This window comes from Cherax quadricarinatus, chromosome 3 (genome assembly GCF_038502225.1).
Source record: "Cherax quadricarinatus isolate ZL_2023a chromosome 3, ASM3850222v1, whole genome shotgun sequence".
NCBI classification, from domain to species: domain Eukaryota; kingdom Metazoa; phylum Arthropoda; class Malacostraca; order Decapoda; family Parastacidae; genus Cherax; species Cherax quadricarinatus.
This window is the reverse complement of record NC_091294.1, coordinates 39,858,280-39,884,912: the sequence shown is the minus strand read 5'-3', so window position 1 is coordinate 39,884,912 and position 26,633 is coordinate 39,858,280. Positions and strand designations below refer to the sequence as shown.

The window sequence follows — 26,633 nt, the reverse complement described above, 5'->3', positions numbered from 1 at the left end:
TGTGTATGTGTGTGTGTGTTACGTGGATCTTTGTCCCTATTCATACTTCATTCATTCATTAGGGATTTGCCGGTACTTCCGGCCCTGTGCCTATTCATACTATATATCAACACTCGGCGTTATGGGATTGTTTTATCTAAAAACTCGTGTTACTTATGATAAACTGAGAAAACGTTTCTTCAGAGTCGGAGAAATCCTGACATTTAGACCGGATGTTTTTCCACAACAATTGCGTCACTGGACATGTGACTTGCGACCGTATACGTTGCATGAGTTGTTGAACAGACGTTGGAGGTTTTTAATCATGTGAGGCACTAAGCCAGTGTGGGTCATACAGCGACTAGTTGGAGGCTCGATCCTCCGTCCATTAATCGCGAGACAAATGGTTAAAGCGTTGAGGAGCTCTGCTGATTCACCTGATGCTTCATTCGAACAATGATTCACTCCTGAGGTGGGAAAAGTTTAAACACACACACACATGCATACACAGCTTTAATTAGAAGTACGACATGGCTTTTAGGGCGGGAAAAGACCTAGTGGCGACCAGCAAAGAGATGGGGCCAAGAGCTGCGAATCGTCCCCTGCAACCACAAATAGGTAAGTACACACACATACACCAGAATGGAACCCACAACTGGTCAAACGCCCTGAGGGAAGAGGTTAATAGAAATCATCCTGACAACACTGGAAGACAGGAGAGATACGGGGGACATGATAACGATATATAAAATACTGAGAGGAAATGACAAGGTGGACAGGGACAGAATGTTTCAGAGATGTGACACAGCAACAAGGGGTCACATCTGGAAGATGAAAACTTTGACGAGTCACAGGAATGTTAGAAAGTATTTCTTCAGTCATTGAGTTGTCAGGAAGTGGAACAATGTGGAGAGTGATGTAGTGGAGCCAGGATCCATTTAAGAAGAGGTTCGCTGAAGCTCATGTAGAAGGAAGTGAGTGGGAGAGGAGGGACCAGGAGTTATGAATCGACCCCTGCAACCACAAATAGGTGAATACAAATAAGTGAGTACGTACATACACACAGCTCAGGAGCCTTGCCCAGCCTTGTTCAAATATTTTTGATTGATGCACTGGTTCCTCAGGCTCCTCTCTGTTAGATAATTCTCATCTCTCTCGTTTCTCTCTGTAAAGTTATTCTCATCTCCCTAGTTCCTCTCGCTCACTCGTTCTCATCTCGTTCATTCCTGATTCAAGTCTTCCAATCCACGGTTCATCAGTGTATCGAGGCAGCTACGGAGTCGTGGTAATTACCCCAATCTTCTTTCGTGATGGCGTTACACAGGTGTTAATTCTAATATACCACTGAAGATGAGCTCAGTCTCTATGCAAATTTGGTGCCAGATTTCTCACACGGAAGACTCAATACTGGTGAAGAAATTGCAGATGACACCTCCGGTGTTCCACTATAGTGTTGTAGTCTCCCCCATGATGTGTGTTGTATGCGAGTGTTACAGTCTACCCCTTGGCGTGTATGACGAACACAGGTGGTCGTTTAAAGGCCTGTAGAACGTGGTCGTAAAACTAAGTCAGCAAACCAAGGCTGTTAGCAGGTCAGTGTGTGAGGGAAAAGTTCAGCAGATAGGAGTAGCGAGCGAGTATATGGTAACGATAGTTTGATTGCCGGCTGCTTGTTAAGGTAGGGTCAGTCTAGCTCCCGCTATCCCCCCCCCTTTTCTTCCCCACCCCGAAAGGTGACGTGTGGGGCTCCTGCCAAACAGTAATCACTCGACTCATAGCTCCCAGCACAACTGCAAGTAAAAGCCTCTGCTCCTATTCTAGTGAATATTGGTTGAAAGCTTCACTTTTGACCAATAATAAACTTAGTCCTTTCAGTTTTAAGCTTCACATGAGACTTTTAGATAATCACCACCTTTTGTAAGTATCTTACACTTCTCATGGAGAGTGATTTCTTAAGCAGTGGGTAACCTCTCTTTCCAGCTTGGAATGACAGCTCGGGTCACCTGCCAACCAACGAGAAGTGTTGAAGGAGACGGACTGAAACCGGTCTTGAGACGTCACTTTATGATCTATCTACCTGATTAATTGTAGGCCACCGCAGGCAAATACCCCTCATCTTTGCAGTGGTAAAAAACCTGTGTTCCTGTCATCTGGACTGACTATTCAAGGCTATAGACTCTGTGAAGAACTAGTCGCTGCCTTGCAAGAGCAAGGCAAACACAGCAGGGGTAGATTTTTTTACCCATGTGTTCCTTCACCACTTATTTACACTATGTACAAGTTGAGATATCAAGGCAATAATAGTGCAACCAAGAGCCCCTCAAGGCAGGAGTGGTCACGACCAGTGTCTGTGGAAGTCTGCCACTCAGCCAGGTGGGCAGGAGTGATGTCACCTTGGCTGAAGTAGCCGGCTCTCATGTGACTGGTGGGTTGAACTGAACAATAAGTGCCCCAGAACCATTACACTGAACAGACAGTTTGCAGGTCGAGAAGACATGATAAATGGTTGTGTGACGAACGTCGATTGAAACATAAATACTCGAGGGCACGTGCCCCCCCCCCACTTCCCTACACACACACCTGCACAAACTAACCAATCCACCTACTCACATACCATCTCCACCTACCTAGCTACAGAGCCAGCTACACGCCTACCCGCCCACACTCAACTCCACCCACACACCTGGCTCATTGGTCACGGTCTTCTGGGTAACTCAGGTCAGAGTCAAGGACGTTAAGGGTCCTCGCTGCCTCTAACAGCTCCCAGATCACGAAGTCTTAAGGATTCCTTACTAACGTGTAATCCTTATCCCTGCTTCATTTCTTCGCTTACTCTTTTGGAGAGATTCTGTTAATGGTATCGTATTTTTTAAAACAGTTGTATTTATTGACTAAGATCTGTCACCTCCCACTACTCACTCCTCATGAGATTTCCAATAAACACAATGATAACTTCGCAATAAGGCAACCTACTCTCCATCAACCATCTCCAGGCCCCCTCACAACCATCACCCACCACATCCAACACAACCACTACAAACAACAACTCACCATCAGCCTATCAATCTTCACCACACAATATGTTGTAAAGCCGATCTTCACTGCCCTCGTCTCATTTGGAAATATCTGACGGGAGCGCTGACGTAGGTCTCCGGTTGCCCTCCATGACTCCAGCATCCCTGAGATTTTGGAATGTTAAGCTGATATAGTGATCTATCTGCAGCAGAAGCAGCGGAAGAGGAGGAGGATGAGGGAGGCAGGTGAGGAGAAGGAGGATGGGGGAGGCAGGTGAGGAGAAGGAGGATGGGGGAGGCAGGTGAGGAGGAGGATGGGGGAGGCAGGTGAGGAGGAGGAGGATGGGGGAGGCTGGTGAGAAGGAGGAAGATGGGAGAGGCAGGTGAGGAGGAAGATGATGGGGGAAGAGGTAGGTGAAAAGAGCAAATGTCGAAGGAACGAGAAGTTAGAATAAAGAGATTATATTGGTAGGATTTCAACGAGTGATGCTGCTACTGGCATAGAGCAGCGAGAGGCTAGTCACACAGTCTAATGTCATAGATTCTAATCTCAGATTTTGCCATCGACCATAGATTCTAATTCTCCCCCGGATCAGTCCCCAGCACTAAGTTACACGATTTCTTACGTTCACAGTACTGTGAAATTCTGATACCAAGTATCATTTCACGTGTCGATAATCCAGAATTATTCCTGTTGTCGATATTACTGTGTTATTTCTGCTGTCGATATTACAGTGTTATTTCTGCTGTCGATATCACAGTGATATCCCTTGTGCCAATATTAGAGTAATATTGATAGTGCTGATGTCTTAATATTATTTCTGGAGCCGATATTCCGATCAGGTGACATGACACGAATGAAATCAACGCATTTCCCGAATTTTCTGTAGTTACGCCTTGAAGCCAGGCCATTAGAGGGTAATTAGCAGTTAGTCCTAGACCACAGGTCATTACCAGATTGATCTCATGGGCAGTGAATTATTAGTTAGGCCTAAAGAGCAGGCAATTAGCAGCTAGACTTAAAATATTCACACAGGAACAGATTCAATCATTGACAAGATCATTATAATTAAAAAGAAGCGTTAAACCACAAGGGCTACACAGCGCTGCTTCAGTGACAAGAAAAACACTATTTGTTGATTTTCTAAGATAATAGAATACGGAACACGAAATAAATGTGATATTGTGAAGGAGGAATTATGGGAAGGTTAGAAGACGCAGAGGAAGCGGGGATAAGAGATGGGGAAGAAGAGGGAAGGCAAATATAATAATACGAAGGAGATGAGAGACAAAATGATCATTTAGAGAGACAGACAGGCAGGAATAGAGTAAAAGAGAATAAGAGAAAGTGGAATCAACGCAAGTGACTGTGAAATAGATAATGATAAATAGGGGGAGAGAGAGAGAGAGAGAGAGACAGAGAGAGAGAGAGAGAAGAGGGAAAGGAAAATAATGGAGACACATCGGTAGAGGAGAAACAGCAAGTTTCAGAGATGGAAGACAAACTCTTGGTGTTGACGTTGGCTGCCATCGAGGGTGTCTGCCCTCGTTTTAACACCGCTCCTGCCACCGCCGTCTTCTCCGCCGCCGCTGCCGCCGCCACTGCCGCCGCCGCTGCCGCCGCCGCCGCCGTCTTCAGGTTGATTCCCACACGAAGACGATTCTGAAACAACCTTTATCTCTCCTTACGACCTTTTTCAGCCTCACTTGTCTGTGAAGGTACTCGCTTACAGTGACTCCACTTGCATGATGTGACCTCACTTGCTTACAGTGACCGACTTGCTGTGACCCCACAGCACTTGGGAGTCTTTATTGTGGAAACGTTTCGCCAACCAGTGGCTTTATCAGTCCATTCCGGAGAAAAGCGGTGGAGGATGCGAAGAGGGAGTTTGAAGTAATCAGTCCCACAGCCTAGAGGTGGTGTGTTCAGTCCCTCAGCCTAGAAGTGGTGTGTTCAGTCCCTCAGCCTAGAGATGGTGTGTTCAGTCCCTCAGCCTAGAGATGGTGTGTTCAGTCCCTCAGCCTAGAGATTGTGTGTTCAGTCCCTCAGCCTAGAGATGGTGTGTTCAGTCCCTCAGCCTAGAGATGGTGTGTTCAGTCCCTCAGCCTAGAGATGGTGTGTTCAGTCCCTCAGCCTAGAGATGGTGTGTTCAGTCCCTCAGCCTAGAGATGGTGTGTTCAGTCCCTCAGCCTAGAGATGGTGTGTTCAGTCCCTCAGCCTAGAGATGGTGTGTTCAGTCTCTCAGCCTAGAGATGGTGTGTTCAGTCCCTCAGCCTAGAGATGGTGTGTTCAGTCCCTCAGCCTAGAGATGGTGTGTTCAGTCCCTCAGCCTAGAGATGGTGTGTTCAGTCTCTCAGCCTAGAGATGGTGTGTTCAGTCTCTCAGCCTAGAGATGGTGTGTTCAGTCCCTCAGCCTAGAGATGGTGTGTTCAGTCCCTCAGCCTAGAGATGGTGTGTTCAGTCCCTCAGCCTAGAGATGGTGTGTTCAGTCTCTCAGCCTAGAGATGGTGTGTTCAGTCCCTCAGCCTAGAGATGGTGTGTTCAGTCCCTCAGCCTAGAGATGGTGTGTTCAGTCCCTCAGCCTAGAGATGGTGTGTTCAGTCCCTCAGCCTAGAGATGGTGTGTTCAGTCCCTCAGCCTAGAGATGGTGTGTTCAGTCCCTCAGCCTAGAGATGGTGTGTTCAGTCTCTCAGCCTAGAGATGGTGTGTTCAGTCCCTCAGCCTAGAGATGGTGTGTTCAGTCCCTCAGTCTAGAGATGGTGTGTTCAGTCCCTTATCCTAGAGATTGTGTTCAGTCCCTCATTCTTGATGGGTTAATAAAGACAGGTGCTGCACAGGTGTTCTAATCATCTGCCTATGGGTTCTCTAAGCCATTACTGTAATACTAATAAAAGGTTATAATCCAGAGATAAGAAAGCAACCGAGTAAGTCTTGAAAAAGGTCCAGGAGTCGGAAATTAATTCCCTTAAGATAATTAGGATAATATCTCCAGGAGCTGCAAATCAATTTTGTCGAGTATAATTAAAACTTGAGAAAACGTCAAAAAATATGGAAAGTATTAAAAAATTAAGAATTGTGTTTTGTTATATATTTCGACGATTCATTGCGGTTTGAAGCATTTTCTGACTAATTTAATTTTTTTAGCTCAAACACGCGAATCTTATTTCCGGAAAGATTGCCAGACGCTGATTCAGAAACAGGATCAGAGACTTCTACAACCTCTCACTAACAACGAAGATTAGTTATCTCAGTAACTCCAGTTGTCGACCTGTCTTCCGGAGCCCCGTCTTCCAACCAGCATATCATAGATCTTAACTTCAGAATTTTACTATATCCAAGGTAATAGTCTATAGAAATATACCGAGTTGGATGAATCTTATTAGAGTCAGCTGGCCCAGTGGTTAACGCACTGGCCTGCGAGTTTTAAGACTTGCCTGCCGTGGGTACAAACCTTACCGTTTCATTATTTTTAAGGGATTTCTTTCCCATTAGTTATCTTTTATACCAGACTCTCTATAACCTGCAGATTAAGTTTTTTGTTTAGTAACTGTGATACACTTCTGATGTTCAGTGACAACTCGCTGCAAAGTTCCAGCAAGGATTAAACACCCCTTCCAGTGATGCCAGGGTAACAGGTGTCATCTTCACGGGTAACACACACACACACACACACACACACACACACACACACACACACACTAATCCTACTGACGTCGCCTGTGTGGTTCACTTCTGCTGGCTGACTTCTTCCAGCAGAGCTCACTGTTTAATGGGGTTTAAAGCCCATCAATGCCACTAAGGTAATTAAGACTAAGGACAGTCTTTTCACCACAAGACGAGAAAATTTTAATTCTTAAAGGTTTAAAGTAAATTATCAGCATATATACAAGGAAAGAAATATACATATCGGTGTATATATCCTCCTGCCAGCAGAGTTCCAATCTTTAACCTGAACAAAAGAATGGAAAAATAAATAATGAATAACTTGAAGAACAACAAAGATATTTTTCTAAGGATTTTAATTAAAATTAAGTAAAATAAAATTAGCAGCTGTGGTTCCAGTAAGATGTTGAGACAGGAGTTTCTTATTCCCAAGATGGTCTTCTGTGATGTTTCAGAAGAAATGGTGTTGGTTATCCTGGATGGCGGTGTTCGTCCGATATTCTGGATATCCTGTCATTATTTGGCACTTCAGATTTCCAAGAGATGAACAGTCGTTATGTCCCATAATGTCCTGTTGACAGGGATCTTTCTTCAATAATTAGCGTCTACCCTGGTTGACCAGACCAGTAGCACAGCTGATAAAAAAACAACACTGGTTACGTAAGGGTTAATAAATATAACATTGAAGAAAGACAAAGGCTGGTATTCTACTCCAACGTCATTACTGGTAACCAGGTAAATCAGTAACAAAGAACAGAAATACTCCTGGTAGATCACCTTACCTGATCAGGAGCAGTGAAAGTGAAGCGACTCTCCAATCTTCAACCCACACCAGGAAAGATTAATACTACCAGGAGTAGAAATTAAAGCAAATCAGACCCGAGGAAACTGAGGTTTAGCCTCAGCCCGCTAGATGGTATTGCGGGCGGTAACACGCTAATGGTTCCAAATAGACTAAACAACTATAACCCGCCTTTTAACGAGTTTTCCTTCACAATAGGCATACAAAAGTGCATTACGCATGTTTATCTTATAATAACTCCAAAACGTCATAAGATTTACTTTCATTTGAGACCCTGATGGTTGAGACAGTGGGTGGGAGGGTGGAGAGTGGAATAGGTGGTAAGTGGGTGGAGGCTAGAGGTTAAAATGGGAGACCTGGTGTGTGTATTAGGTGGGTGATATTAGATTTTTTAGATTTTGTCACCGAAGTGGCTAGATTATTGTGCACCCAATATCCATCCTGTGGACGGTAGCGCAAGAGCATATGGATACACAAAAGGCCTAGGTTAATTTAATATGTTTACTATGCACCCCATACCCATCCTGTGGGCGGTTCAAAAGATTACAAAGGTACATAATGGGTCCAGGGACTGGACCCCAAAGTTATGATAGCTGAACTAGTTACAAAGGTAATGAACTCCAGGTAGATCTAGTCACAATCATGGCAAGTTACGAAGGTAATGAATCAGCCTCACTCCTATACATGGTTACAGTCATGAACAAATTACAAAGTAATGAACCACTGATACGTCCACACCTGGTCACAATTGTAATGAGTTATAAATACAAATATTAAGTGGGTCATACACCCACACTAGCGCGCGCACACACACATACACATGAGCGTACTAATATATGCATACACAAGCACGCACACCCACACACACGCACCCACACACACACACGCACCCACACACACACACACACGCGCGCACGTGGTAATGCATTATTTACAGCTAGCAAAGTCAGGGTATTTCTCCAGAATGGTCTGTAATATACCACTTTGGATAAAATACTTTGCCCTTTCTTGAACATTTCTGAGTGAGTTGTCTCTAAATTCATTAATTTTATCGCACTCCAGTACATAATGACGCAAGGTGTGACAATAGTCCATCTGGCAAAGTTTACATTTCGTTTGGTCTACATCTGGTGGTGGGGAGAAGGGTTAACAGAAATACATCTGGATTTGTATCTAGTGAGAGAAGGCTAGGAAAGGTAGTGAGTGGGAGGACTGCGCGGGACAGGCAGAATCAGGGCAACACGTGGAGTGTATGAAAAGTGCCGCTCAGTGCCGCGGTGGTGCCAGCCCGCGACGGTCTAGTACCTGCCCACCACTTCGCCCGTCAACCCTCTCAACCACGCGTGCCAGACATCCTGCTACACTGAACCACACACGTCCACACACGTGTGGACATAACTGCCCATAGTTTATTATACTTTGGGTACGATTGTAAGAGTCACTGATCCCGTGGACGTCGTTCCATGATATATTTCTCCCAAAGATTAACATTAGAATATTTGTGGCAGCCACAGGAAATAAGCTACGTTGAGCTGCACAGGGAAATGAAATTTGAAATGTAAGAGTCTCTGCTCGCTGGCTTAACCCACAACATAAGGTTATAGTTCTCGTTGCATTATTTTAGTACATGCATCTTCTAAAGCTCCGTTTATTACCCGCATCTTGACGCTGTAGAGAGAAATATTCAAGACTTGAAATAACCTGATACCATAAAACTTATCAACTTTATTAGCATTTATACTCTTTCTCAAATCAAAATAGTTATATTTTATTTTGTCGAGTAACCGAAGTAAAATAACTGCATAGGCTAATAACTAAAAATTTCGACCATCAGTATTTCTAATAAGAAGAGAAACGCGATGATTTTAACTTCCAGTAACTGAATGAATTACAGACGTCCCAGATACAGCACAATAGAGACTTAAACAACTACGCAAGACTTCCTCAAAACAAGAACTCACTCACCTTACATTTCCCACCACCACCTACCATCTTACCAACAACTCCAGCCACATCCCCACACCAACGACCAGCTGGGCAGTGTGATCAAGTCTGTCTGTGGCTGTGGTCATGATGTGGACCTACGGACGATGCTCACCTCTCATATTCTCGCTGCTGCTGCTGCTGCTGCTGCTCTGCCTCAGGTAAATCCCAGTCGTGCCTCTGCGACAAGCTGTGTACTGCTGCTCTGAAAGTCATTATATGAGGATTAATTAACTGCCCAGTTTCTCGGGCTGGATATGTGGAATAAAATTGCCACTTGATTCGTAATGTAAAACAGAAACAGTCACGTACAAGATTGTACTCCAAGTACAAGGACACAACCAGCTTCTTGAACCAGACTTTTTCATTACGGATTTAAAAAAAAAATTCTCTTGTATATAACTTAGATTAGAAATGAAAATTAGAATGCTTAAAAAATTTAACTGATGTTTACTAAATTATTACGATAATAATATCTAGGGGTAAAGTGTATGGTAGGGCATAGTAGGGTTATAAATGAAAGAATTAGAGGTAAGACAGAGAGCAGGATTGCAGATGAGCAAGGAGGCTTTAGAATGGGTAGGGGATGTGTAGATCAAGTGTTTACATTGAAGCTCCCACGACACCGAGTATCCTCGGATAGCAGTAAAACAGCTAGCTCTGCTGGCTGCGTCATCTTTGTAGGATTGGTTGGTCCTGTGGGTTAAGGCGTCATGTGGTTCTAGCTCACCATGAGACACGCCACTGCAACACGGGTTCGAGTCCTTGGCTAGTGCAGTGTTGTATATATATATATATATATATATATATATATATATATATATATATATATATATATATATATATCAAATATGCAAAACAACCACTCTGAAAGAATAGAGAAATTCCAAGCGCTTTCGTGACTACTCACATTATCAAGGAACTAGTTCCTTGATAATGTGAGTAGTCACGAAAGCGCTTGGAATTTCTCTATTCTTTCAGAGTGGTTGTTTTGCATATTCTGAAATCACCTGTTTACTGTGATCTTATTGCATATCAAATATAGGGAGGTACCACCTCTAGAACTGTGCTGAGGACCCTCATCCTCAGAGAAAAGAATAAACTTACCTGGAGTTTACCTGGAGAGGATTTTGGGAGTCAACGCCCCCGCGGCCCGGTCCGAGACCAGGTCTCATGGTGGATCAGGGGCTAATCAACCAGGCTGTTACTTCTGGCCGCACGCAAGCTGACGTACGAATCACAGCCCGGTTGGTCAGGTACTGACTTTAGGTGCCTGTCCAGTGCCTTCTTGAAAAGAGCCAGGGGTATTGGTAATCCTCCTATTGTATGTTGGGAGGCAATTGAACAGTCTTGGGCCCCGGGCACTTATTGAGTTGTCTCTCAGTGTACTCGTGGCGCCCCTGCTTTTCATTGGGGGAATGTTGCATCTCCTACCGAGTCTTTTGCTTTCATATGGAGTGATTTTCGTGTGCAGATTGGGTATCAATCTCTCCAGGGCCTTTAAGTGTATATTATCATGTATCTCTCTCGCCTGCGTTCGAGGGAATACAGATCAAGGACCTTCAACCGTTCCAAGTAGTTTTGGTGCCTTATCGCACTTACGTGGGCAGTGAAAGGTCTTTGTACACTCTCCAGGTCTGCAATGTCGCCAGCCTTGAAGGGGGCCGTTAGTTCAGGGAAAACTCAACGTTCTCCCCGGAGCTGTTTGAATATTGTCTTCTCCTACCACCCCCTATATTCCATATTCTATGTAGACTTTATTTAAAGACAAAATACATTGACAAAAAATACAATAGGGAGTAGAACAACATAGATAACATTTCAGGGCCTACATCTCGAATACTTCGTCCAGCTCCCCGGCGGTGGGCCACTTGCCCAGAATGCTGCAGGCATTTGCTCTCTGGATTGCAACACTGAGTCTCTGAAAGAGGAAGCTGACCATTCTGTGATCCTTGGTTTCTGTGATGAGTTTTTCACCCAGCTCTTTGAGGAAATTTAGAGCACACTTGCCCCATGTTGTGTACGAATGGTATATAATACCGACAAGATGAGAGTAAGACACGTGCAACATCTGGGTATCTTTATTGTAGACGTTTCGCCATCCAGTGGCTTTATCAATACAAATTCTAGGACATAACTTGAAGACAGTAGAACTATGTACAGAAGATGAGGTAATCAGTCCCTCAACCTAGGAGTAGGTGCGAACAGCACCATAGTCGTGGAGATTCTGAAGCAGAAGAAAGAATCCTGGCGCTTATATAGTAACGTCAGGTGTAGCAGACGAGGGCATATTCACTGGTAGGCGGGATTCCCCAGTGGAAGTAGGTCCTTCCCAAAGAGATGGGTTAGTTGTAGTAGTAGTTGTCGTAGTCGTGAAGGTTATGTACATGTCCTCAGAATTAAGATGCCATGATGTTGCAGTGTCTGACAAGTTGTGTACGAATGGTATATAATACCGACAAGATGAGAGTAAGACACATGTGCAACATCTGGGTATCTTTATTGTAGACGTTTCGCCATCCAGTGGCTTTATCAATACAAATTCTAGGACATAACTTGAAGACAGTAGAACTATGTACAGAAGATGAGGTAATCAGTCCTCTTTGGGAAGGACCTACTTCCACTGGGGAATCCCGCCTACCAGTGAATATGCCCTCGTCTGCTACACCTGACGTTACTATATAAGCGCCAGGATTCTTTCTTCTGCTTCAGAATCTCCACGACTATGGTGCTGTTCGCACCTACTCCTAGGTTGAGGGACTGATTACCTCATCTTCTGTACATAGTTCTACTGTCTTCAAGTTATGTCCTAGAATTTGTATTGATAAAGCCACTGGATGGCGAAACGTCTACAATAAAGATACCCAGATGTTGCACATGTGTCTTACTCTCATCTTGTCGGTATTATATACCATTCGTACACAACTTGTCAGACACTGCAACATCATGGCATCTTAATTCTGAGGACATGTACATAACCTTCACGACTACGACAACTACTACTACAACTAACCCATCTCTTTGGGAAGGACCTACTTCCACTGGGGAATCCCGCCTACCAGTGAATATGCCCTCGTCTGCTACACCTGACGTTACTATATAAGCGCCAGGATTCTTTCTTCTGCTTCAGAATCTCCACGACTATGGTGCTGTTCGCACCTACTCCTAGGTTGAGGGACTGATTACCTCATCTTCTGTACATAGTTCTACTGTCTTCAAGTTATGTCCTAGAATTTGTATTGATAAAGCCACTGGATGGCGAAACGTCTACAATAAAGATACCCAGATGTTGCACATGTGTCTTACTCTCACACTTGCCCCATGCTCCAAAGGTCTCCGACCCCACTGGGATGAAGTTACAGCAAGAGAGCAGGCCTTCATATTTGTGAGTCTTCTAGGTCTCCCTGTAGCTGGCGGCTCCACCCTATTCAGTTTCAGAGTATGGCAAGTAGGTGTCCACCAATGCGGCGGCACAGGTGTAGTCCCAGGAAATCTGCTTACCATCCTTCCAGGGTAGCATAGTGGCTTCATCAGGACGCTTTTGATTTCCATCAGACCTCTGTACTTGGGGTTCCCGTTGAGCTGAGCAACGGGCTGTGGCGAGGCTTCTCTTTATAAGAACATAAGAAAGAAGGAACACTGCAGTGGGCCTACTGACCCATGCGAAGCAGGTCCATGTCCCCCCCCCGGATTAGCCCAATGACCCACCTAGTCAGGTCACTGCCACTTAAGGAAGGAGCAAGGCATCAGACCTAGTAGCACAAGTTAATGATGATAAATTAGACACATGTGCAACTCTTGGGTATCTACTCAAGATTGATGGACTGAACACATTGACTCCTCATTCTTCTCCTGTTCTTCAAGTTTCTCCTACGTATGGACTGATGAAGCCACTGTGTGGCGAAACGTTTCCTCAATAAAGATACCCAAGAGTTGCACATGTGTCTAATTTATCAACATGTCGGTTCTCTGAACCATTCATCTACAAAAAAAGCACAAGTTAGTCAGGTCCAACTCACACCCACTCATGTATTTATCTAACCTATTTTTAAAACTACACAATGTTTTAGCCTTTATAACTGTACTCGGAAGTTTGTTCCACTCATCCACAACTCTATTACCAAACCAGTGATTTCCTATATCCTTCCTGAATCTGAATTTTTTTAACTTGAAACCATTGCTATCGTTGATACCGTTGACCTCCTCATGCCTAGCATACTCTACTTCAGATGTGTGACACACGAGACCAAGAAGTTCGAATTGACCAGTCGTCGCACTGCCGCAAACACACCAATTGTCGGTGAGTATGGGAGCGGCCAGGCGATGATCAACACAAATCCGAATGGCCTGTGGGTCGAGTCGAATGCCCAGGGAGGAACTGGGAACAGTTAAAAGGAAATCTCCTGAATGTGGTGCCTTCTTCGCTAGGAGACATGCTTTCTCCTCTCCTGAAGTGTTGGTGAGCATTGTGTTGGCGATTTTTTCTATGATCGGTTTGTCCCAGTGAGACTGTTTGTGCTCTTTGGGAGGCGCTGGTCTACTGGAGGAGTCTGCTAGGGTGTCCTACCGGACAGCTGCTTCAATGAGCCTGGAGTCTTGAGCTCCTACGGCACCTCTCAAGCGTTCGGGGACAGTCTCCTTAACTAGTCCACCGGAAGCCAGACACGAGGACAGAAATGCAGGTAAAGCTACCTCCATTGCTGAATAAGCTGCACTTCACTGCCTTGAGAGACCCCAAAGCTCAGCTGGTGTGGCTGGAGGAAGCTGGCGGCTTCTAGGCAAATGTTTCTTACTTCTGCTTTGGCAACGAGACGGCGAAGAGTGTTACCGACAGCAATGGGTCCGATTCCCCAATCCTTCTTCTTCAAAGCGCACAATGAGGCTCCAAAAAAGAAAAGTTCAATTTCATCTGGAATTCGCCGAGTCAAACAGTTATTGACGAAGGTTGTTAACTCGGAGAGAAGAATTGATGCAGCTGTACCGAGTACTGTGTTTGCCATCTCTTTGAGGTGTTGTGGTCGAATTCCAGTGTAACCTCCTGCAGATCCTGCTGGAAATGACACTATCGCTTTATAGACTTCTGATTCTGGCAAAATTAATTATCCAGTGATGAGGTCTTCCTCAGGGTTGCTGTTAACGACTCTGGTGCCCTTGTTTAGTGTTTGTCTCTTAGTGCTTGGGCTGTGGCCTCATCTTTGAGAGAAACAGTGTCATCACTAGTAATTATTTTGATTGCTCCCACTGTGTAATCTTCGATTTTTTTGCTAACCTGTTTGCAAACTTTCTCGTTTCCAGTGGGATTTTTCTTGGGTCTGTCTCTGTGATTCCTGCGATGATGGGGCAGAGGGACACAATTATCTGTTCTTGGGTAGTTGCGCACTGCCTTGATGACTGATGTGGTTAGCAGCTTGCCTCATCTTTAAGGAACTGCAAGACAAACATTGCCGAACAGGAGTAGGTTGTGCCTTGCTTTAATGGTGCCTCGGGCTTCTAAGTTGGTGGAACCTCCATTCACCTCCATTCCCTGCCGCATATGGACGAGCCGCCTTAGAAATGTGAGATAGGGTACTGCTAGTAGTGGATATGAATGCCATCAGATCTTCGCGACTGAGGAGATTAGCACTGAATCTTTCATCTGCTTGTGGAGGCTGTGGGCTGCTCTGTGCAGGGACCATATGTGATCCAGCATATCCATTGTGTGCTCGTATAAGGCCATTCCTGTTGAGTTCCCGATGCGCTACACACACATGACATGTGCGTCTTCTTTTACTCTTAGTTGCAGTTTCCCTGGCTTTGTGGCTGGCTAGCTGCATTACCTGCCGTACCTCAATCTGAGGGTGGAGGCACATACCCTGGGTTGTTCATGGTGGGGTGGAGGAGAGCATAAGCCTAGATCTGGCTGGAGGTCTCAAGTCATTGTGGAAGGCGGGGTAGGGAGGTGGAGGTGGTGTGAGGAATGATGAGGGTGAGGGCGTAGCGGAGGAGGTGTGATGACTTGGAGTGGCAGGCCTACCAGAGTTGCCCACTCACTGCACTATACGATACCTCATTATACATGACACTATACACTATACATATATATATATATATATATATATATATATATATATATATATATATATATATATATATATATATATATATATATATATATATATATATATATATATATATATATATATATATATATATATATATATATATATATATATATATATATATATACTGTTTCGTATATTGTTTACTTTTGCTATATATAGGATATTTCGATTCCGTCATAGAAATGGCTTATAATAGACTGTATATATTTTGTAAATGCTTTAGAAACATATAGCATGAAGTGCTTCCCAGAATTCGACATTGTTAAGTCAGTAAGATTAATTAATAATGGATCTCAACATTTACGTATAATAATACGTTACGAGGGAAGAGCTGTCATGTAGCAACATTCCTTGATGTATATCTACACGCAGTCTGCAAATTTTCAGGGGAAACTTGAAGCAACGTTTCAGCCCGTCCTTGACTCTTATAAGGTCGTGAATAGATGATGGTCTAGGACGGACCGAAACGTCGTCTTCAGTTTCCTTCCTCTCCAAGGCGTACGATAGATGGGGATTTTTCCGACCTTTTTTTTAAATTAACATTATTAGGTACTGGAGCACCTAGTATCCAGTACCTAAATCCGTCAATTCTTCTTAATCCTTGACTTTAGCAAAGTTTTTCTCCCCAATAAATCTGTACTAAAATTATACTAATACGTAAATTTTAAATATTTTTTTCATAAATTTACAAAAAATAATGAAAGGGAGCAACTGAGTGCGACTTACCATAATTAGTTTGTGATTAATGAAGCGATGATAATTTTCTTCTGAGAATGTTGTAAATTCGCCGGTATAATTGCCCGGGCCTTTTGCAAAAGGTGGCCCGGCTTTGGCTTCCTGTCGTGGGATGAGGTACCAGTACTTCCTCGTGTTGTGGGACCAGCTGTCCCTAGGCTTAGCCCATTCCCCGCCCTCACGGGGCTCGGAGGGAGAAGCTAGGCACCTTGGGCTGCCACAAACCCCGCCCACATTGGGCTCAAAGGGTGTGGCAGCTGCATAGCAGCAGATGATGTCAGGAGGTGCAAAGGCAGCAAGCACTACAGGATCCTTTTGGAGCCACACTCCAGCTTTGGGCCGAAGGCCGAGTGCTGGGGAAGCTCAAGAATGTCTCTTGCCGTGTGTGTTGCTGCTGCAACACACAGAGTTCCTCCTGGTGAGTAAAATGTTGTCAACGCTGGAAATCGTTGGAGATAAATGGTATAAAATATCGACATGATGGAAAAATAAGCACAAATTAAGCATAATGCGAACCTTCATTGACGATGTTGGGCGAAACGTAGTCAATGAAGAATCGCATTATACCGCATCTGTGTTTATTTTTTCCAGTGGGAATCTTCACCGACGAAATGTTTCACCTGCGCTGCAGGTCTCAACAGTCGAAGACAGAGATGAATCACACTTCTGGAGACACATCAACCTGGGTGGGTAACAAAACAGACCAGTTACTCTCCCCATTTTTTTCCGATTCTTATGAATAACAATTGTCTATGTATCGACAATAGCTTGATCACATTCACTGAAGAAGGTGATGCCCAAAACTATCATTTAATCTCCTTGCACGATGATGTCTTCCACTGGCCACTTGCTTCTTCCTCTCCAGGTTCCTGGGTCTTGAAATTGAACTGTACTGATGGTGAGAGGCGCATTCGTTCCTCTTTCAGATGCACAAATGCTGGTAAATGTCGCAGCAATGATATGAGTGTTATCTAGAAATGGACAGACATCATCTGCATATCCCGTAACCTCACGCCAGTGTTCGGTAACCTTAACGGAGACATCTTAACAAGCATAAAAAAAGCGTATGCCCCGTGCTGCACACGTTTGCCTGAAGAAAAGGGTTAAACTGAGTATCTGTTGTTTTTAAACTTGCTTTATTATGAAGAAAATCATTAGCCAACTTATTCGTTCTTCCAAAAAGCCACGTAAAGCCTTTCAACGGCAGTAGGCCTAAATTCACCATCACCTCACCTCAGTACATTGGAATAATGTATATTAATTACTTTACTGTTTCAGTCTACGATTAATTATTCTGTGAACAATGCCTATATGGGGCACAAAATTTATCAGTCTATATGATCTCTATGTGTATTCCTGTAACATCTTAGGATCTAAGGACGTCTTGGGATCCAAGGACATCTTAGGATCTAAGGACGTCTTGGGATCCAAGGACATCTTAGAATCTAAGGACGTCTTGGGATCCAAGGACATCTTAGGATCTAAGGACGTCTTGGGATCCAAGGACATCTTAGGATCTGAGGACGTCTTGGGATCCAAGGACATCTTAGAATCTCTTAGGATCTAAGGACGTCTTGGGATCCAAGGACATCTTAGGATCTAAGGGCGTCTTGGGATCCAAGGACATCTTAGGATCTAAGGACGTCTTGGGATTCAAGGACATCTTAGGATTTAAGAACATCTCTACTGAAGTCTTTTATGTATAAAAAATATATTTAACGTTGAAAACATCTCTTAATGGTGTCCCAGTTCTGTCTCTCCTTGGAACGACCTTCAATAAACCTTTTAAGGTTAGTCCTAAAATGAACGACCTCGGAGAAGCGAGCCTCGAGGAATAAGCTTCAAGTAACGACTTTCAAAGAGCAACTTTCAAGGAGCGACACCCAAGGAACGAGTTTCAAGGAAGAATCCTCAAGGCAACACCTCCATGGATCGAACATCAAGTGACGACTTATATGGAACAACCTTAAGGTATTACTTTCAAGGCGTCCCGCCTTGTAAAAGAAAATAAACCCCCCAAAATGGCTTCGTTTTATGGGAACCATATCCTTGGCCAAGATGCTAAGAGTAGGACTTTTAATCCCAGGAATGGAGGAATCCCAGGAATGGTTGGGAATCCCTGAAACGGTGGGAATCCCTGGAATAACTCTCGCTACTCTCCTTTCAAGGCAGGAATTAGCTTCATCTCCAGCTGCAGGAGATGCAGCTAAGGAATCGGGAACGGGAATCCTGAGCCCAGGATGGGAATTTTGGAATGAGAAGGAAAGGAAGGAGAGGAAGGAGAGGAAGGAGAGAGAGAGGAAGGAGAGGAAGGAGAGGAAGGAGAGGAAGGAGAGAGAGAGAGGAAGGAGAGGAAGGAGAGGAAGGAGAGGAAGGAGAGGAAGGGAGATATTACAAGAGAATAACAATTTTTTTGTTTATTTCAGAGTATTTTGTAAAAAAAAGCAAACCAGTGTAAATACAAGCAAACAGAAGCAAATATAAGGCCGCACAAGCACAAACAAGCACATACAAAGCCATACAGGGTTACCTAAGGCCACACAAGCACATACAAGGTCATACAAGCCCACACAAGCACATACCAAGCTTTACAAGCCCATACAAGCACATACAAGCGCACACAAGCACATACGAGCACATACAAGGTCCATACTGCAGTATGCAGCACTAGTTTGGAACCCACACCTGTCAAACACGTCAAGAAATTAGAGAAAGTGCAAAGGTTTGCAACAAGGCTAGTTCCAGAGCTAAGGGGGATGTCCTATGAAGAAAGGTTAAGGGAAATCGGTCTGACAGCACTGGTGGACAGGAGGGTCAGGGGAGACATAATAACGACATACAAAACACTGCTTGGAATAGACAAGTTGGACAGAGACAGGATGTTCCAGAGATGGGACACATAAACAAGGGGTCACAATTAGAAGCTGAAGACTCAGACGAGTCTCAGGGATGTTAGGAAGCATTTCTTCAGTCATAGAGTCGTCAGGAAGTGGAATAGTCTGGCGAGCGATGTAGTAGAGGCAGGAACTATACATAGTTTTAAGACGAGGTACGATAAAGCTCATTGAGCAGGGAGAGGGAGGACCTAGCAGCGGTCAGTGAAGAGGTGGGGCCAGGAGCTGAGTCTCGACCCTTGCAACCACAATTATGTGAGTACAAGGTCATAAAAGCCCATACAAGCACATACAAGCCCAAACACGCTCACACACATCCACACACGCCCACACACGCCCACACACGCCCACACACGCCCACACACGCCCACACACGCCCACACACGCACACACACGCCCACACACGCCCACACACGCCCACACACGCCCACACACGCCCACACACGCCCACACACGTCCACACACGCCCACACACGCCCACACACGTATTTAATGTCTACCACAATCATCACATTCCTTTTTTCTTCTCTCTCCTTAGTTTTGTGAAATCTGCTCACTCCTATTTCTTATGCATTGTCTTCCATATTCCCATTTTCTTCATCTCTATTCTCTTCTCAGTTTATCTTCCCTTTTATCCTAAGCTTTTTTTCCCCCTCCCTTTCCTCTTTTAAGCTTCATTTTATGCTCCTCTCGGGGCCAGGAGCTGTAGCCACAAATAGGTGAGTACACATACATACACGCACTCACACACACACACACACACACACACACACACACACACACACACACACACACACACACACACACACACATACAGGAAATTCAAAGTCAGGCGCAGACAAGGGGATGGTAAGCAACAACGGAGACATGCCGTACACGAAGGCCCTATCAGACCCACGTGGGGCCAGGGAAAAGACGATGAGCACACTAAGATCAAACGACAGGTCCGAAGACAATGAAGGTATGCTATATGCAGAGATTCTAACAGCCAACTGCAGTAGCAAGGGACAGCTGGTCACGAAAGACAGTTCACTGAGAATAGAAGTTTCAGATATGACAGGGACTGAAGGCAAGAACATGTCAATGGAAAGAAATAAAATGCCTCAGAGGAAGCAGATGGAGACTCAGTGGGAGGAGGAAAGGGCGAGGTCAGTTTTTGTGTACGGGCTCCAAGAAGCCAAGGGGGCCAACTTTGAAGAAATAAAACAGGAGGAGAAAAAAATGATTGAAGGCATCATGAAAACAATAGGGGAGGGCAATATGACCCAGGTGACAAATTTTCAGAGAATTGGGTGGTTTGCGAGTGGAAGGATACGGCCTGTCAGAGTAACTTTCAAGGAAGAATCAGTTCGAACCAGGATTCTGCAAGAGAAAGCAAGACTGAGGGACAAAGAGGGGTACCAGAGAGTATACCTCGACCGCGACAGAACACAAGAAGAAAGGACTACACTGAAAGAGAGGTTACAGAGACGCAAGGAGGAACGAGAAGCAATGAAAATGAGCAGGACCCAGACACAGGAGGAAGGGCAAACACACCCCACAGAATCTCCCACCAAAAGACTCCACCCGCGACATTCCCAACACAACTGAGCAACCTATACTACAACCCACTCACTGTTCCCTCTGCCACCAACCCCCATATCACAAACCTCACCCCAACAGCTGTCCCTTATGGGCATTCTGACCCCACCCCCATCAACACAAACCCCACCTACACCACAGCCCCATATAGGCCCCCACCAAGGCTCTCGCTCCCCCAACCCCAATATTCTTGCATGACCACAATGATAGAAAAGAAACTAAAGGTTTGGTACACAAACGCGGATGGAATAACGAATAAACATGAGGAGTGGAATGAAAGAATCAGTGAAAAATCCCCAGACATCATAGCAGTCACAGAAACAAAACTCGCTGAGACAATAACAGACACAATCTTCCCAACAGGATATCAGATCCTGAGGAAAGATAGAAGGAGTAGAGGGGGAGGAGGGGTTGCACTGCTCATAAAACATCGATGGGGATTTGAGGAAATGGAAGGCATGGACATGATTGGAGAAAGAGACTACATTGTAGGTACAATTCAGTCCGGAGAACATAAAGTAGTCATTGGAGTGATGTATAACCCACCACAGAACTGCAGGAGGCCAAGAGAGGAGTACGAAGAAAACAACAGGGTGATGGTGGACACACTGGCTGAGGTGGCAAGAAGAGCTCACTCGAGCAGAGCAAAGTTACTGGTAATGGGCGATTTCAACCACAGGGAGATCGACTGGGAAAACCTGGAGCCACATGGGGGTCCCGAAACATGGAGAGCCAAGATGATGGATGTGGTACTTGAAAACCTCATGCATCAACATGTCAGGGACACAACCAGAGAGAGAGGGGAGGATGAGCCAGCAAGACTGGATCTTGTGTTCACCCTGAGCAGTTCAGACATTGAGGACATCACTTACGAGAGGCCCCTTGGAGCTAGCGATCATGTGGTTCTGAGTTTTGACTATATAGTAGAGTTACAAGTGGAGAAGGTAACAGGAACTGAAGGGGACAGGCCAAACTATAAAAGGGGGGGACTACACAGGTATGAGAAACTTCCTGCAGGAGGTTCAGTGGGACAGAGAAATGGTAGGAAAATCAGTAAACGAGATGATGGAATATGTGGCAACAAAGTGCAAGGAGGCAGAGGAAAGTTTTGTTCCCAAGGGAAACAGAAATAATAGGAAGACCAAAACGAGTCCTTGGTTTACCCGAAGGTGTAGGGAGGCAAAAACTAAGTGCAACAGAGAATTGAAAAGGTACAGGAGGCATAGGACCCAGGAAAACAAGGAGATTAGTAGAAGAGCCAGAAACGAGTATGCACAGATAAGGAGGGAGGCCCAGCGACAGTATGAAAACGACATAGCATCGAAAGTCAAATCTGACCCGAAACTGCTGTATAGCCACATTAGGAGGAAGACAACAGTCAAGGACCAGGTGATAAGGCTGAGGAAAGAAGGTGGAGAACTCACAAGAAACGATCAAGAGGTATGCGAGGAGCTCAACACGAGATTTAAGGAAGTATTTACAGTAGAGACAGGAAGGACTCTGGGGGGACAGACCAGATGGGGACACCAGCAAGGAATACACCAACAAGTGTTGGACGACATACATACAGATGAGGAGGAGGTGAAGAAACTGCTAAGGGACATCGATACCTCAAAGGCAATGGGACCGGACAACATCTCCCCGTGGGTCCTTAGAGAGGGAGCAGATATGTTGTGCGTGCCACTTACCACAATCTTCAACACATCCCTGGAAACTGGGCAACTACCTGAGGTATGGAAGACGGCAAATGTAGTTCCCATTTTTAAAAAAAGGAGACAGAAAAGAGGCACTAAACTATAGACCTGTGTCATTGACGTGTATAGTATGCAAAATTATGGAGAAGATTATCAGGAGGAGAGTGGTGGAGCACCTGGAACGGAACAGGAGTATAAATGCCAACAAGCACGGATTCACGGAAGGCAAATCCTGTGTCACAAACCTTCTGGAGTTTTATGATAAAATAACAGAAGTAAGACAAGAGAGAGAGGGGTGGGTTGATTGCATCTTCTTGGACTGCAAGAAGGCCTTTGACACAGTTCCTCACAAGAGATTAGTGCAGAAGCTAGAGCATCAGGCGCATATAACAGGAAGGGCACTGCAATGGATCAGAGAATACCTGACAGGGAGGCAACAACGAGTCATGGTACATAATGATGTATCACAGTGGGCACCTGTGACGAGTGGGGTCCCACAGGGGTCGGTCCTAGGACCAGTGCTATTTTTGGTATATGTGAACGACATGACGGAAGGGTTAGACTCAGAAGTGTCCCTGTTTGCAGATGATGTGAAGTTAATGAGAAGAATTAAATCTGATGAGGACCAGGCAGGACTTCAAAGAGACCTGGACAGACTGGACACCTGGTCCAGCAAATGGCTTCTCGAATTTAATCCTGCCAAATGCAAAGTCATGAAGATAGGGGAAGGGCACAGAAGACCACAGACAGAGTATAGGCTAGGTGGCCAAAGACTGCAAACCTCACTCAAGGAGAAAGATCTTGGGGTGAGTATAACACCGAGCATGTCTCCGGAAGCACACATCAATCAGATAACTGCTGCAGCATATGGGCGCCTGGCAAACCTGAGAACAGCATTCCGATACCTTAGTAAGGAATCATTCAAGACACTGTACACCGTGTATGTCAGGCCCATACTGGAGTATGCAGCACCTGTTTGGAACCCGCACTTGATAAAGCACGTCAAGAAACTAGAGAAAGTACAAAGGTTTGCGACAAGGTTAGTTCCAGAGCTAAGGGGAATGTCCTATGAAGAAAGATTAAGGGAAATCGGCCTGACGACACTGGAGGACAGGAGGGTCAGGGGAGACATGATAACGACATATAAAATACTGCGTGGAATAGACAAGGTGGACAAAGACAGGATGTTCCAGGGAGGGGACACAGAAACAAGAGCCACAATTGGAAGTTGAAGACACAAATGAGTCAGAGAGATAGTAGGAAGTATTTCTTCAGTCATAGAGTTGTAAGGCAGTGGAATAGCCTAGAAAATGACGTAGTGGAGGCAGGAACCATACAAAGTTTTAAGACGAGGTTTGATAAAGCTCATGGAGCGGGGAGAGAGAGGGCCTAGTAGCAACCGGTGAAGAGGCGGGGCCAGGAGCTAGGATTCGACCCCTGCAACCACAAATAGGTGAGTACAAATATGTGAGTACACACACACACACACGCATACACACACACACACACACACACACACACACACACACACACACACACACACACACACACACACACACACATACACACACACACACACAATACAATCCATACCCACAGCTTCCACCCAACCCCCAACTATAGAATCCCACAGTAAGCTACCAGGTCTCCCACCCCCACAGGCCTCCCAAACCACAGTGTTAGAAAGGAAACTGAAGGTATGGTACACAAACGCTGATGGAATAACAAACAAGTGGGAGGAGTGGCACGAAAGAGTCAAAGAGGCATCACCAGACATCATAGCGATCACAGAAACCAAGCTTACAGGTATGATAACAGATGCCATCTTTCCAGCTGGATACCAGATCCTGAGAAAAGACAGAAGGAACAGGGGGGGTGGAGGAGTGGCATTGCTGATCAAACACCGATGGAATTTTGATGAGCTGGAGAGAGGAGACAGCGGAGAAGAAAGTGATTACATAGCGGGAACGCTTCACTCTGGTGGTCCCAAGGTGATAATTGCAGTGATGTATAACCCACCACAGAACAGCAGGAGGCCAAGGCAAGAGTATGACGAGAGCAATAGAGCGATGGTTGACACACTGGCTGCAGTGGCGAGAAGAGCTCATGCATGCAGGGCAAAGCTCCTGATCATGGGTGACTTTAACCACAAGGAGATCGAATGGGAGAACTTGGAGCCACATGGGGGCCAAGATACATGGAGGGCTAAGATGATGGAGGTGGTACTGGAAAATTTCATGTACCAACACGTAAGGGACACTACAAGAGAGAGAGGAGAGGATGAACCAGCAAGACTGGACTTAGTATTCACCTTGAGTAGTGCAGATATTGAGGACATCACATATGAAAGACCCCTTGGGGCCAGCGATCATGTGGTTTTGAGCTTCGAATACACAGTAGAGCTACAAGTGGAGGGGGAAGCAGGAAAGCAAGGACAAATGAAACCAAACTACAGGAAAGGGGACTACACAGGAATGAGGAACTTCCTGAATGAGGTTCAGTGGGACAGAGAACTTGCAGGGAAGCCAGTTAATGAGATGATGGAATATGTAGCAACAATGTGCAAGGAGGCTGAGGAGAGGTTTGTACCCAAGGGTAACAGGAATAATGAGAAAGCCAGGATCAGCCCATGGTTCACCCAAAGATGCAAGGAGGCAAAAACCAAGTGTGCTAGGGAATGGAAGAAATATAGAAGGCAAAGGACCCAGGAGAATAAGGAGAGCAGTCGTAGAGCCAGAAACGAATATGCACAGATAAGAAGGGAGGCCCAACGTCAATATGAAAACGACATAGCAGCAAAAGCCAAATCTGACCCGAAGCTGTTGTACAGCCACATCAGGATGAAAACAACCATTAAGGACCAGGTAATCAGGCTAAGGAAGGAAGGAGGAGAGACAACAAGAAATGACCGTGAAGTATGTGAGGAACTCAACAAGAGATTCAAAGAAGTGTTCACAGAGGAGACAGAAGGGGCTCCAGAAAGACGGAGAGGTGGGGTACACCACCATGTGCTGGACACAGTACACACAACCGAGGAAGAAGTGAAGAGGCTTCTGAGTGAGCTAGATACCTCAAAGGCAATGGGGCCAGATAACATCTCTCCATGGGTCTTGAGAGAGGGAGCAGAGGCGCTATGTGTACCCCTAACAACAATATTCAATACATCTATCGAAACAGGGAGATTGCCTGAGGCATGGAAGACAGCAAATGTAGTCCCAATCTTTAAAAAAGGAGACAGACATGAAGCACTAAACTACAGACCAGTGTCACTGACATGTATAGTATGCAAAATCATGGAAAAGATTGTCAGGAGAAGAGTGGTGGAACATCTAGAAAGGAATGATCTCATCACCAGCAGCCAACATGGTTTCAGGGACGGGAAATCCTGTGTCACAAACCTACTGGAGTTCTATGACATGGTGACAGCAGTAAGACAAGAGAGAGAGGGGTGGGTGGATTGCATTTTCTTGGACTGCAAGAAGGCTTTTGACACAGTACCACACAAGAGATTAGTGCAAAAACTGGAGGACCAAGCAGGGATAACAGGGAAGGCACTGCAATGGATCAGGGAATACTTGTCAGGAAGACAGCAGTGAGTAATGGTACGTGGCGAGGTGTCAGAGTGGGCACCTGTGACCAGCGGGGTCCCACAGGGGTCAGTCCTAGGACCAGTGCTGTTTCTGGTATTTGTGAACGACATGACGGAAGGAATAAACTCCGAGGTGTCCCTGTTTGCAGATGACGTGAAGTTGATGAGAAGAGTTCATTCGATCGAAGACCAGGCAGAACTACAAAGGGATCTGGACAGGCTGCAGACCTGGTCCAGCAATTGGCTCCTGGAGTTCAATCCCACCAAGTGCAAAGTCATGAAGATTGGGGAAGGGCAAAGAAGGCCGCAGACGGAGTACAGTCTAGGGGGCCAGAGACTACAAACCTCACTCAAGGAAAAAGATCTTGGGGTGAGTATAACACCAGGCACATCTCCTGAAGCGCACATCAACCAAATAACTGCTGCAGCATATGGGCGCCTAGCAAACCTCAGAACAGCATTCCGACATCTTAATAAGGAATCGTTCAGGACCCTGTACACCGTGTACGTTAGGCCCATATTGGAGTATGCGGCACCAGTTTGGAACCCACACCTAGCCAAGCACGTAAAGAAACTAGAGAAAGTGCAAAGGTTTGC

At 45.2% G+C, this 26,633-nt stretch overlaps 1 protein-coding gene across 1 annotated transcript in view; it reads left to right on the top strand.

Moving 5' to 3' along the window:
- Positions 1-8,749: 8,749 nt before the first annotated feature.
- LOC128684056 (gamma-aminobutyric acid receptor subunit alpha-2) overlaps positions 8,750-26,633 on the top strand; it is a 262,722-nt gene continuing 244,838 nt past the window's right edge. Inside the window, exon 1 of the mRNA XM_070091347.1 lies at positions 8,750-9,603. Coding sequence (XP_069947448.1) covers positions 9,530-9,603 — 74 coding nt within the window. The 5' untranslated portion in view covers positions 8,750-9,529. The remainder of the gene's footprint in view (positions 9,604-26,633) is intronic.